Raw genomic sequence first — 14,028 nt, 5'->3', positions numbered from 1 at the left:
GCATGGGAGTTTTTTTTTTTTTGTATGTGTCTTTCCTATACTATCTAGGACTTTTGTATTTTTTTTAAATATATTCTCCTGCAACAGCTGTTTCATACAGTTATTTGATACTTCCAGCATATGGGCTTATTTAGACAAACGTATAATATGTCCGTTCTACGCGCGTGATTGGGGGCGTTCAGACTGTCCGTGATTTTCACGCACCGCTGGTCCGCTGCGTAAAACTCACGACATGTCCTATATTTGCCCGTTTTTCGCGCATCACGCACCCATTGAAGTCAATGGGTGCGCGAAAACCGCGCACGGCACACGGACGCACTTCCGTGTGCCGCGCATGATGCGCGCTACAGTAGTCAAAACTATGAATGAAAACAGAAAAATAGTGTCACAATGATGGCGGCTGCGCGAAAATCCCGTTGCCACGTATCCTAGCTTTTATTGACCTTTTGCGCGCGCAAAAGGCTGCGTTTTTTGCACGCGCAAAAGGCACACGCTCGTGTGAATCCAGCCTAACTCTGAGCGCACGTGCTGCTCATTCAAGCAATGCCGCCAGCTGGTCATATTCAATTTAGTCTCTGGCTTCTCTGCAGTCTAGGCCGCATCTTCTAGGGCTATTAGCCCCGCCCACCCATGTCATGTGTCCCGGACTATCAGAATGTTTGGCTGCCGTTCTGAGAGCATATTCTGTTGAGAGAGTTCTCTGTTGCGCTGGGTGGTATTTGCAAAGCATCGGCTCCCAGGGCCAGCCTCTCTGTCCTATGGCGTCAGTGGACTAGTTTCACTTCGGGAATCGCTGCTGCTCCACCATTACAGTTCCACCACTCTACAGAAGCCTCTGCATCTTGACTGGCACGGTACCTGGGGTATGGTAGGCTATCCCTGTGGGCTAATTTTTATCTTGTTGTAAGTGTTAATTGTCTGTTCGTTTTCAACCTCTCACTGTTTTTCCCCCTGTGTGACATGTCCTCATCTTGGGAGGAGTCCGCCATGCAGCCGGCACAGCTGGCCCTGGTTACTTACTTTAATTGCGGCAGGTGAACAGTAAATTTTCATGCAGCCAGTCTTCCCCATTCTGCCCACAGTGCCCGCAACACATGACCCCTCAGGACACTACTCCCCTTACACCTCTTGCACACGACTGAGTTCGGGCCATGAAAAACGGTCTGTGTTTTGGACATATTTTCCGGCCTGTCCACGGTACAGGGGAACGGGACTCCTGACATCATAGACATTTACGATGCTAGGAGTCTCTGACTCCCCATGGAACTGCTGTTCTTTACTGACCAAAATGATACAGTAGGGAACAGCAGTTCCATGGGGAGTCAGAGACTCCTAGCATAGTAAAATGTCTGATGCCAGGAGTCCCATTCACCTGTACATGTCGGGTCGGGCCAGGAAATGCGGCCGACACTCGGACCGTTTTTCATGGCCCGAACTCTGTTGTGTGCTGCTGCACTTAAGATGTGGCACCCCCTGAATGGGCCAGGTCTTTTTCTGAGGCATTAGATGATATTTCCTTACACTTCCATATATTGAGTCTTTGGAATGCCTTGCCCTCTAAAATAGCAGCCAAGATTAATGCACCTCTGTCTTATCCCACGGAGACTGCACCATCTACCTCTTGCAGTAGACCCCATAAGAGAGGCAGAAGCACCAGGGACAGGTCACGCTCCTCTTCAGGTTTTCTCCCTGGGTCCCATGTTAGGGTCAACAATAGAGAAACTGCTTCTAACCAGGATGTTACTTCTGATTTGGATTGCGAACCAGAGGAGGACCCTGTAATTTTCAGCTGCTGATACGCGTTGTACGAGGACACCTTTTTATGTAAAGGATGACCCACTCACTTCTTCGCAAGACGAGGCACCCTTACAGCGCCAACGGCGCCAAAGACTATGCTTTCCGAACCATTGTGAGTTTGAGGTGATTTTGAACAAACAATGGAAGCATCATGACAGGCTGTTTCCAAGCGCTTTAACACGGTTTTCTTTTCTGGAGAGATAGGTTTTTAAATGGTCGGTTTCTCCCTCTGTGGATCCACCTATCTCACTGCTGTCTTTGAACACCAATCCCACTGTAAAGAAAAACGCCCGGTTGGGCATTTAGAACAAATTCGTATAAAACTAAAAATGATCATAACTTGGTCAAAAATAAACTTTTTTTTAACAAAAACAAGCCAACTGTTATCTACATTAAAGCACCTATTAGATTAGGTAGAAGATAGGGCAGTTATAAACTGGTGACAGAGCCTATTTAAGGCCATTGCGGTCAACGCCCTGGTGACTTAGTGGGGCAAGTTTTCCCTTCTATATCTGTTCACTCCCCTTCCACTCTTGCCCAGAATGCTCAAGACGAAAGGCATTCCTGTTGTACTGGTGGCGCCAGATTGGCTTAGTCGGGTGTGGTACACTGATCTTGCCTACCTGCTTGCGGACGCACCCTTGCGGCTTCCCTATCAACCTGACCTCCAAGGTTCATTATTCCATCCCACTTAACTTCAGATGTGTTTAACAGTGTGGCTGTTAAAGCAGAGGTTCTGAGGGCCCAAGATCTTTCTGAGTCAGTCATTAAGACTATGCTAAATGCCATGAAGCATCAATCGGCCAAGGTGGACCACCATACATGGAAGACTAGTTTTGCATGTTGTGAACAGTGTAATTTTCATCCTATGGTATGTTCTGTTATTCACATAGACCTGTGTCTTTCAAGCAATTAGGTCTTGATCTGGGACTTGGATTGTTCTCACTTAAAGATCAAGTTTCTGCTCTGCCCATCCCTTTCCAGCGGGCCTTGGCCATTCAAGACTTTCCTGCAAGGAGTGGCTCAATCAGTCCCTCCATTTAGACGACCCAAGCCTTAGGATCCTTTTAAAACCTTGCGGGATATTTTGCAGCATTTCCTTTCCTTGAAGGCGGATACTGATAGCAGTCACTCCGATCAGAATGTTTACGGTACTAGCTGACCTGTCATGCAGGTCCTCCTTATATGTCATCCACAAGGATAAGGTGGTTTTCCGTCCTCTCTATTCCTTCCTACCAGAGGTAGTCTCGGCCTTCCGTATTAACGAGGAGATTGTCCTCCCTTCTTTTTGCCCTTCCCCTTCTGATTCAAGGGAACTGGCTTTAGATCGCATTGATGTGGTAAGAGCAGTGCGCGTTTATTTGGCTGCATTAAAGTCGTTTTGGTGCTCCGATTTTTTTTATTTTTTTTAAATTTAATTTTATTCCCAAAGGGCCACGCAACGACTTGGCGGTGTTCAAGACCACCATTGCGTGTTGGATTCGTTCTATTATGTTGGAAGCCTATCAGTTTAAGGGTAAAGTTCCTCCCCTTCGGATCCCTGCCCATTCTACATGAACTGTTGGTGCCTCCTGGGAAGTCAGGCATCAAGCTTCAGTTGCTCAACCTCAAGGCTGCAACCTGAGCTTCGGTGCACACCTTTATCAAGTTTTACTGGTTCCGTTCCTTGGCCTCATCTGATACCAGTCTGGGTCGCAAGGTGCTGCAGGCAGCTGTGCGTTAGATGGGTCGAATGGCTGTACTTTTTCTTTGATTTTTCTTCCCACTCTCTGGGACTGCTTTAGCATATATGGTGCTGTGCCCCCCCCCCCCTCCCCAACGATATAAAGATACAAATTAGAAAATTGGATTTTTGCACTCGCTGTGAAATATTTTTATCGTATTCATTAGTGGACATCAATAGAGAAACTTCTTCTCTTATGCCCTTCTCCTGCCCTCTTATGGTATGTTTGTTCGTCTCCATCCCCCGCCCGGATGGTGTTTTGTCTTCTCCTACTGCTTTCGGTGCAAACTGATTTAGCCAGGTTCTGCCCGGGTGGAGCCAACACTTCTTCCTACCTAGTGTCAGTCTCCTAGTGGAAAGGGCCGATACCCAAAGCGCTGTGTCCCCCAATGAATACAAAGAGAAAACAAATTTACGGTATGTGCAGACATCCAATTATTTTTGCCAGTTGGGGTGCAGAAGTACCCAGATTCTCACATGCAACCATTGAAAATGCTTAAGGATCCATTAGCGTGTTTATTTTGCATAGTTCTCCATTGCAACTACTAGAAACTTTTATGTTAACGGACACCTTTTAATATATGAATTTCATATTCGCAGTACTGTATAATTATTTATATAAATATATATATTTTTTTTATTGATTTTTGCTTTCTTTTAATAGCTGAATATCTGTGGCCCTGTCAGTGGGTGCGGCCAGGTTGGAAACAGTACAGCGGCTGGTTGTGAAATAGAGAACAATGTAGTATCTAGACCAGTGATACAAAGCCAGTCACTGGATCTAGCTTCAGAAGGCACTATTACTCTTACGTACAATGGAACAAAGGATGACAAAACCGGTGAGAGAGATTGTTACCCATGTGAGCTTCTTCACGCCAGATCTAACATCCACATTCCCTCAAATAGAATATTTTGTTATCAAATGTGTGAACGGGAACATAATTGGTAATCTCATCAATCCCATTAAATGTTTTTAAGGAACTTGTATAGTCTGTTTATCAGACTGTAAGCCTCAGCATAGAAGTCATTGAAATACAACCTGTACAACCTTCATTGTGACTGTCTACATCTGAGAAGGTCCCTGATACTGGTATGAAAGAGACCCATAGTGTCCATGGTATACAATCTATTGTAATGATTATCCTGTTCAAATATCTGCTTACTTTGTACCACTTATGTATGAAAGTAGAATAATAATATTTATTTATATAGCGCCAACATATTATGCAGCACTTAACAATTTAGAGGGAACATGAAACAAACCATATCAGACATTACATAGTGACAAAGTTAATTTACAATACAAACCAGAGGAGTGAGGACCCTGCTCGCAAGAGCTTGCAATCTATGAGGAAATAAGGGAGACAAAGCGTAACAGTGTTGGTTCTGTACAATAGTCCAGCCATTTTTATACACATGGGTGGTACACATAAAGCTGCATAAGCCGGTCACCAGCCAGTATTGGTATATGAAGGACATGAAGAGAAGGAGTGTGAGGGAATCTTATTCTGATGATTAATCTAAAAGGGGGGCCATGGAAAGGAGTCCGATTAGGGAATGTTATAGGCCTGTCTAAATAGATGTGTTTTCAGGGCACGTTTAAAACTGTGGATATTGGGAATTAATCTGATTGTCTGGGGTAGCACATTCCAGAGGACTGGTGCAGCACGAGAGAAATCCTGGAGACGGATTATGGAGGATTTTAATCTAAGGTCGTTGGCAGAACGTAGAGCCCGAGTAGGGTGGTAGACAGAGATGAGGGAGGAGATGTAAGGAGGTGCAGCACTATGGAGAGCTTTGCGGGTGAGAATAAGTTTGAATTTTATTCTGAAGGGGATGGGCAACCAGTGCAGTGACTTTCAAGGATTAGAGGCGTTGGTGTAGCGGTTAGTCATAAATATGAGCCTGGCTGCTGCATTAAGGATAGATTGGAGAGGGGAGACTTTAGTGAGGGGAAGACAGACTAGTAATGAGTTACAGTAATTAAGACGAGAGTGAATCGGAGCAACAATGAGAGTTTTGGATGTTTCCTCCGTAAGAAAAGGGCGGATTCTGGAGATGTTTTTGAGGTGAAAATGACAGGAGCGTGAATGTGAGGAGTAAAGGAAAGATCGGAGTCAAAAATAACCCTGAGACAGCGGGCGTGCTGCTTAGGAGTTATGATAGTGCCAATAAGTAGAATACCTATATAGACACAATAAATCCAAAAAATAATAACCAATAGTACAAAATATAGCACTATCCAGTATATCAAATATACCTTTATTAGAACATATTATAAAAACATATATAGGCCTTCACAAAAAAATATATATAAAATAACACAATAAAATGTGGTGCTGGTATGAGGGATCACAATGCATCAAATTACATATACAATCAATATTAGGGTCTGGTCTATAAATACTCAATAACACTATACAAAAATACAGCTCATAAATTACTAGTATGTAAGTACATGATCACTAGACAAGAGGTACAGATGTACAAATAACAAGGATCAAAGATCCAAATTAGGTCAAGTACCAACCCGTGTTTTGCATATTGATCCCCCCCAAAAGACAAACCACAGACCACAAATAGACACCCGGATGCGCGTTTCGCCGTCAGCTTTTTCAACCTCTTGAAAAAGCTGACGGCGAAATGCGCGACAGGGGTTCTGTGGTCTGTGGTTTGTCAGAGAGATATTGACAGCCAATAATGTTTTGTAATATTAAGAATTCTAAAGCATTATATAAGTGATTTAATTATCACCACTTCCAGTTCCCTAGTAGGACAAAAAAAAAAAAGTGTACCTCCAATTATACTGACATTTCGAAAAACCATTATAGTGCTGGAGTGTGCGCAACAATTTGTTTTTTCTAAATACCTTGTACTAGCAATTTTTGCTCCTAACTACAGCACACACTTATGTACAGTACGTGCTGCTGACGGCTCATAACTAGTCATTAGGAGACAGAGCCTCCTGCTTGTCTTCATGGCTCCCATATGCAGAACGGCTGCCGGTTCGATATGATCACATTACATTCTAATTTCCTACCGCAGTTATGAGACGAAGGCAGCACGGACTACATACACACTCCAAGCTGTAGTTAGAAACGGAATTGCTAATACAAGTTATTTAGACTATTATTGTGCATTCTCCTGCACTATAATCACTGTAATCTTTTTTATAAATGTTTGGAGGTACGCTTTAAGTCGAATAAAATTTGATGAAATAAAGCATCCCAAAAAAAATCCCTTTTTTTCCACAAAAAAATATTTTATTTAAAAATAGTAAAACATTAAAAATATGGTATCGCCCCAAGGTAACTAGCCGTAGATGTTAACATATTATTTATACCTCACTGTGCATGGGAAAGAAAATTAAACCGACATACACAGCAGATTTTCTGTTTTTTGTTGTGTTTTTTTCCCCCTTTATTCCCTCCTAAAAAAAAAAAAAAAAAATGCATTATATTCCTCAAAATTTTGCCAATAAAATGTCCAGCTCCTACCGCAATACATCTATGTTGACAGAAAAATAAAAAGTTATGGTTATCGACACAATAAAGGATTTTTTTCCCCCAATTTAACTTGCTTTTATTATCCAAAAAAACGAAAACCTAAAAAAAACTATACGTATTTGATATTGCCGTGATCGTTCCGACCTGGGAATAGAGTCCTCACACTAAATATACTGCACGTTAAACACCCTAAAAAAATATGTAAAAAAACAATAGCGGAATTGCGGTTTTCTTTTTCATGTCCCGTCCCCCTCCAAAAAAAAAAACCCAGAATGAATTAAAATTAATCATGAATTTATATGCACTCCAAAATGGTGCCAATAAAAACTAAAACTCCAGCTTTAATACGGCAACTGGAAAATAATTATTCTTTGGCTCTTGTAAAATCAAAAATAATTGCTCGATCCTGAAGGTTCAAAGTAGACCGGTCAAGGAGTTGAAACAAACCACCATACAGTAAATACAGTTCCAAATAATATAGTACCAGATTGGCTTCACATAATTCTGAGACATCCTGTCTACTCGATATCATATAGTGAACATATAACAGTGCCCAAATAACAGTTGTATCGTAGTACCCAAATAATACTGCTAGGACCCCACCAGGAACATGTATTATACTGCATGTTGCTCAATAATTGAATGTGTGTCTTGTCAAACAACACTGCCTGATCGCTGGGGTGTCAGTGGCCAAACACCCTGTGATCCGCTGACCACTAGGGGGCTGTGTTTTATAAGGGGTTGTCAAAACTTTAATGAATTTTAAAGGAATCTTGGAATGAAGTTGTAGTTAAAAAAAAAAAAAAGGGGAAGCACTACATGATATTCTATAATTAAATATGGTCTTCTGTGATGTAAAGCAAATCGTTACCCATATTTTTGTTTCATCATTTTTTTTAACACACCCTTCTTTTTCTACATTACAGGGTCTGGAGATAGCTTCACAATAAATTTTGTGTGTAATGATGATCTATATCCGGGTCAGCTGTCCTTCAAGAGAGAAGAGATTAATTCAGAAACTCATCTTTACCACACGTTTTTTGATTTTGAAACCGCCATGGCTTGCTCCCCAGCTCCAGTTGACTGCCAAGTTACAGGTTAATCACTGGAAACTTGATCAAATTTACAGCTTTTGACTGAAAAAGGCCAGAATTACAATACAAGGGCAGGTTAAGGATATGTTCACACGGTCAGATTTGCTGCCGAAAATTATGCATTAATTTTGAACCTGAATCTGCAGGGAAATCCGCACGAAATTGTGCACCAAATCGTGCTGTTTTCGGGTGGATTTATTTACCGTTGCGGGAAAGCAGTAGACAGAAAAAAAAAAAAGTATACTCACCCCTGGGGCTCCTATGGCGACGCATCCCTGCTCCCCGGCTGGTCTCTGTAGCCGACCTCCTATAATGAAGTTTTGTCAAATGCGCCTGCCACATGCATCACAGAAGGCTAGATGCACAGAGGCAGAGCTATGGGAGCACATGGGGAGATGAGTATAGTTTTTTTTTTTTAAATTTTAACGTGAGTCCTGGAAGACTAGTATAAACATACCTGGGGGGAGAAATCTACTTTTTGATGCCCTTGGCAACACCGTGGCCTAGGAGGCCACCATTCTATGTGCAATGCCCCGGGCTCTCTGCACTAAACGCTAACTGTCCTCTCCCTTTTGCTCTGAGTGATGACTCCAGCGTCCAATCAGGAGAATGCTAGAGGTCTCGGAGGGGAGGACCTGGGGAGTGTTCAGTGCAGAGAGCAATTTGCCTTTAAAGAGCGTGTCAGCCCGATCCTTGTGAAGTGATAAAGAGCTGAAATCCGCTCCCAGTCACAAAATAGACTAAACACAGTCTATTCGGAGAGCCATAACTTTTATACTTTTCCGTCGTTTGAGCGGTACAAGCGCTTATTTTTCGCACCCTTACTATTAGATCATTCGGGCTGCCTAGCACCTTCTCAGTACACCCCACAAAGTACTGACACCCCAAGTACTGACAGAAGTTACACTTTAGAGTGTGTCTGTTATTTTTTATGTTTTGTTTTGTGTTTTCTAGATTCCAATGGCAATGAATATGATTTAAGTGACCTTAGTCGGGATGATGAACCATGGATTGCTGTTGACACATCTAACCAAACAAATAAAAGAACGTTTTATCTCAATATCTGCAAACCTTTGCCATACACTCGTGGGTGCTCAGGCAAGTTTAGTAGTTTTGCCCTTTTCCTAAACTTTGTAGAGTATTTAACACAGAAGAGAATAGTAATATTTCTGAGGGATATGCGGAATGGAGATTTGGCTAAAGAAGGAGTGACAATTGACTGCTAAATGCATTAGCATTTTTAAAGGGGTTTTCCAGGGACACCATTTTTGAGCTAATACTCTATGTAAATATTGAATAAAGTTTCTAATATACAGTCTGTATTAAATCTGAACGCATTTCTTCCTATTCACCCTACCTCTACGGCTGGAATTTCTGCTCTTTATCTTTCTCTTTTTTTATTCTCTCGACCCAGGCTCGTGCACGAGAGTTAGTATTCACAAAGACCTGTGTCTATACCTCGCTGACCTACGTAACGACACAGGGCTGTACTTTACTAATCATTCCGCCCCCTCTGTGTCTTTTTTTTCCCTCCCACTAGTTCTCCCTTCCCCTTTAGTTTATCCCGCCCGCCTGCTTTATCAGAGGTGCGGTCACAGAGTCCCGTGACCGCACCTCATATCTAATGTGATCCCCATCATCCCTAAATATATATAATCCCCATCTTTGTTAATACCATCGGGGCAGGCAGCTTGCGGGCACTGCTGAAAATGGTGCCGCTATTGTAGCAAAAACAAAGAATGAACGGAGCGGACATTGAAGAGGCTGTGAACCAATAGGATGCTTCAAACCCGTGTCTTCTGACGTATAGCCGGGTTTGAGGCATCCTATTGGTCCAAAGCCTTCTCAATTTCCGCTCTATTTATTCTTTGCTTCTACTTCAATAGCAGCACGATTTTCTTTGCTTGCATTCTATTTCTCAATTTTTGCGGCGGGCAGCGCACGAGCACTGAGGAATAGCATGCATACACAGAAAATCGTGCTGCTTTTGAAGTAGAAGCAAAGAATGAACGGAGCGGACATTGAGGAGGCTGTGGACCAATAGGATGCCTCAAATCCGGGACTACTGACGTAAACCCGGGTTTGACGCATCCTATTGGTCCACAGTCTCCTCAATGCCTGCCCTGTTGAATTATTTGCTTATGCCTCAATGCCCGACCCATTTTCTTCTTATTAATGACACTCCTCCGCCCGCCTGGGAAAAATGTGTCCCTGGAAAGCCCCTTTAAGTGCCTATGTATAATCCCTCTTGAAGGGGTTGTCCAATCAGGACAACTCCGGTACATATGCCTAAATAGGGAATATGTGTTTCATTTTGGAGGTTTCTCGCTCGGGACTACACTCTGAGCCAGAGAGCAGAAATGCTAATGCTTCCAAGACCCACAGCAAATTGCTTCCATATGAAGTCATGAGACAACCACTTTAATCCATAATGTCATATTCTGTAACAGCTTTACATTAATAAGAAAAGTACTCAAAGCTAATGTGATCGCACCTGAGAAGCTGAGCACTTTCATATCCCTCCTTCCTTTCAGGAATCCATGCAGGAGAATAATTCTGCTTACATAGGGTAACATAATGCTGCTGACAGATCCTTTCAATTAAAATGCTAAATGTGTAGTGTATCTGAATTGCAGACTTGTATTCCATGTCCTTTTAAAACGCTGTCATTGTGTATATATCTGTAGGGGGAGCAGTTGGGTCCTGCATGAAGACTTCAGAAAATAAAAACATAAATCTTGGCTACATCCAGATGAGTCCACAGGCGTCTGATGATGGATCTCTAACCATAGTTTATATGAGTGGGGACAAATGTTCAGATAATAATCATTACTCTACAAGGATTATCTTTCAGTGTGATCACAATGTGGTATGTAGCTCTCTTTTTTTTTTTTTTTTATTTTACTTTTGTACGATGTAAACAAGGCTACTCCACAATAAAACCAGTTTACGCAGTACAAGTCGAAAACGGGGATAGGAGAGTGAAATCTAAATGTAATCGATTTACGCCAAGGGACACATACATCGATATTTCTCCTGTCTCTGAGATGCGTTGATAATAAATGAATGAGCAGACTGTATTGAGGGGTCCAGATTGCCGTGACAAGCGGACGCTTCAGAGTAGATGCGTAGCAGACGACATTACGAGACATTCCACTCCATAAGGGTAATGGATAATGAATGGAGGTGAGCTTTTTTTTTTTTTTTTTTTTAATACAAGGTATAGTAGCTATTCCTCATTGGTTATTGGACTTAGGTTCAATACAATGACATCAGACCCTTGGCTTTAAATGCTAGCTCACACACGTCGATTGCACCATTAGGGTATGTTCACACTGCCTATTTTCGGCCGTTTTTCGGGCCGTAAACGCTCGAAAAAAACGGCCGAAAAATCGGAAGCAGAACGGCGTTCTGTTCCGACGGGCCATTTTTTTTATGCGACCGTTTTGAAAAACGGCCGTGAAAATGAAGTGCAGGTCACTTCTTGGGACGTTTTTGGAGCTGTTTTTCATTGACTCTATGGAAAACGGCTCCGAAAAACGCAGCGAAAATCGTGAGTGGCTTAAAAATGGCTGAAAATCAGGAGCGGTTTTCCCTTGAAAAGAGCTCGGTATTTTCAGACGTTTTTGACTCGGCATGTGAGCATACCCTCAAACCTTATGTACCCTTTAGGATGTCAGTGATCTAGCTAAAATGAGGGGGGGGGCCTTGTTTGTTAAATATTCTATTCGGTGGCCATCTGCCACAGCTTAATAATGAGGCTATGAGAGAAGACTGCAGCTATCTGATTTCCGCCATTATGTCAGCTGAAATGATGCCGACATTCAATAATACAGGAGTTGGAAATAATTAGGTTCTCCAAACATCGAGCGTCACCAGGAACGATAGACTAGTATCTGAATTTAGTCATATGACTGGGCATCTCCAGATTTGAAGAGGGGAAGATAGACCGTTATTGTCCAGCATTAGCGCAGTTGCAGTGGTAGTGAGTAGTGTTTTTAAAAAGTGTTAAATCACTGTCCACGCTTACTGTTTCTTTAAATATATAAATAAGTTATGCTTTAACCCTTTGACAGGTCTATTTCATGACCAAGACATTCTAATTTTTTTCATCGTTGCATTCAAAGAGCCATAACTTTTTTATTTTTCAGTTGACACCGCTATATGAGGTGTGTTTTTTTTTTTTTTTTTTGCGAGATGAGTTTTTTATTTTTTAATACCACAATTTTGGGGTACATATATTTTTTCTATATGCTAATTTGTCACATTTAAATTTCAAACAGCCATATGTCGGGCTGTGGACACCTAGAACAGCGGTTCTGGTGGCATATGAAAGAGGAGATTCCAATCTTTCATATGAGATTTCGCCAGTTGAATTCGCAGTCAGGAGTGGAAGTTGTATACTATATGATCACACTGTGTTGCTGGGCAGGGAAGGGGGAGAAGCTGTATGCTGATTGGACAGCGTCATACAGAAACATTACACCGCCCAGAGTGAAAAGGAAGAGTCCCCTCCTATTTGGCTATTAGCGCCACATTAGCATATTTAGAAAAATGCTCGGCACTTTAAAATAAAAACTTTTTTTTAAAACATATAACACTTTAGTTATCAGCAGCAAAGCACCTATTAGATCAGTTAGGAGATGGGGAATTATAAAACTAGTGACAGAGCCTCTTTAAGGGCAAAGATTTGTTAAAAACCTATTTCATCAATGTAAAAAAGTAATTGCCCCCATAAACCTGTAAAATGTTTCTGCCCAATGGTATCAATATCTGAAGCAATGGGAATGATTTTCACTGTTGTAGATTTTTTTTAGGACTTTGCTGCACATTTCATTTCTAGTCCTATAGCTAATTATAAGATACAAGGGAAATTTTTTTCCTGAAAAAAAACCCCCAAAAAATTCCCATTGGTTAGAAACGATTTTTGGTCGGATTATACAGTTATATCTACAACCACCTTAACTTGGAGCACCTCAGACAAAACAGACTCTGTTATGCTTAGCCTGTCATGCAACACCACCTCAGTAACGGCACTAGACATAATACAGTATATCCATTTTGATTGACTTAGTAATTATGTTTATTCATGTGCATTCTACTTTATTATTGAGATTTTATTTTAGTTTTATTTCTAATTTTCTTACAGGGGTCTCCTGTGTTTCAAGAGCAAGATGGCTGTGAATATGTCTTCACATGGAGGACTTCTGAGGCTTGTCCTGTTGCTAGAGCAGAAGGTAGGAAGTGAATTAGTGCATGTATGAAGAGGCTCCAGCATAATCAATAACTTTTCATCTTCTGCTCTATCTCTAAGGTACCAAGACACAAATGGGCTTTAGGCGCATTACACATTCCTTTTATTTTAGGCATCCGTAGGTTTCCACATCTCACTTAGGACGTGTTATTTACATATTAGCATGTGTATTGTTTTTTTTGTTGTTTTTTTTTAAGTGGTAATGGCCCCCTAAAATTTCTAGTTAATGTGTTTTGAGTACTATCATGTACTGTATATTTTCTCCTCTTAATTTCCAAACCTGTGAATATAATTTATCTTCTCGTGGAAACCTTTTTGGAAAATGACTGGGCATGCAATGTACGAGTAGGCGGGACATGTTTATAGCTGGAAAACTATTCCCCAATAGACATTGTCATTGGTGGACATAGCACCTGGGGTGTAGACACTTGCCACTTGGAGGCTGACACTAGGTAGGAAAGAGTGTTGGCAGGCAGTACATACCCTTCCCATAGACACTGAGCTAACCAGATTTTAGTCTACTGTGTATAGGAGGCAAACACGACCAGCTTCTCATGTCTACTGTATTTTTTTTTTTTTTAAATTGAGTTTTCTTTCTTTCTTTTTCCCCTAGCTTCAGGGTGATTTGTTAGCCTGGAATGCCTGCCTAGTCAA

General features: G+C 41.6%; 1 protein-coding gene across 1 annotated transcript in view; it reads left to right on the top strand.

Annotated features, from left to right (window-relative positions):
* IGF2R (insulin like growth factor 2 receptor) overlaps positions 1-14,028 on the top strand; it is a 167,650-nt gene that overhangs the window by 98,266 nt on the left and 55,356 nt on the right. Inside the window, exons 22-26 of the mRNA XM_075862887.1 lie at positions 4,185-4,359; positions 7,953-8,123; positions 9,075-9,218; positions 10,808-10,989; positions 13,270-13,357. Coding sequence (XP_075719002.1) covers positions 4,185-4,359; positions 7,953-8,123; positions 9,075-9,218; positions 10,808-10,989; positions 13,270-13,357 — 760 coding nt within the window. The remainder of the gene's footprint in view (positions 1-4,184; positions 4,360-7,952; positions 8,124-9,074; positions 9,219-10,807; positions 10,990-13,269; positions 13,358-14,028) is intronic.

Source organism: Rhinoderma darwinii, chromosome 4 (assembly GCF_050947455.1).
Source record: "Rhinoderma darwinii isolate aRhiDar2 chromosome 4, aRhiDar2.hap1, whole genome shotgun sequence".
In the NCBI taxonomy this organism is placed as follows: Eukaryota; Metazoa; Chordata; class Amphibia; order Anura; family Rhinodermatidae; genus Rhinoderma; species Rhinoderma darwinii.
The sequence above is the reverse complement of the archived record's forward strand: the minus strand, read 5'-3'. Positions and strand labels throughout refer to the sequence as shown.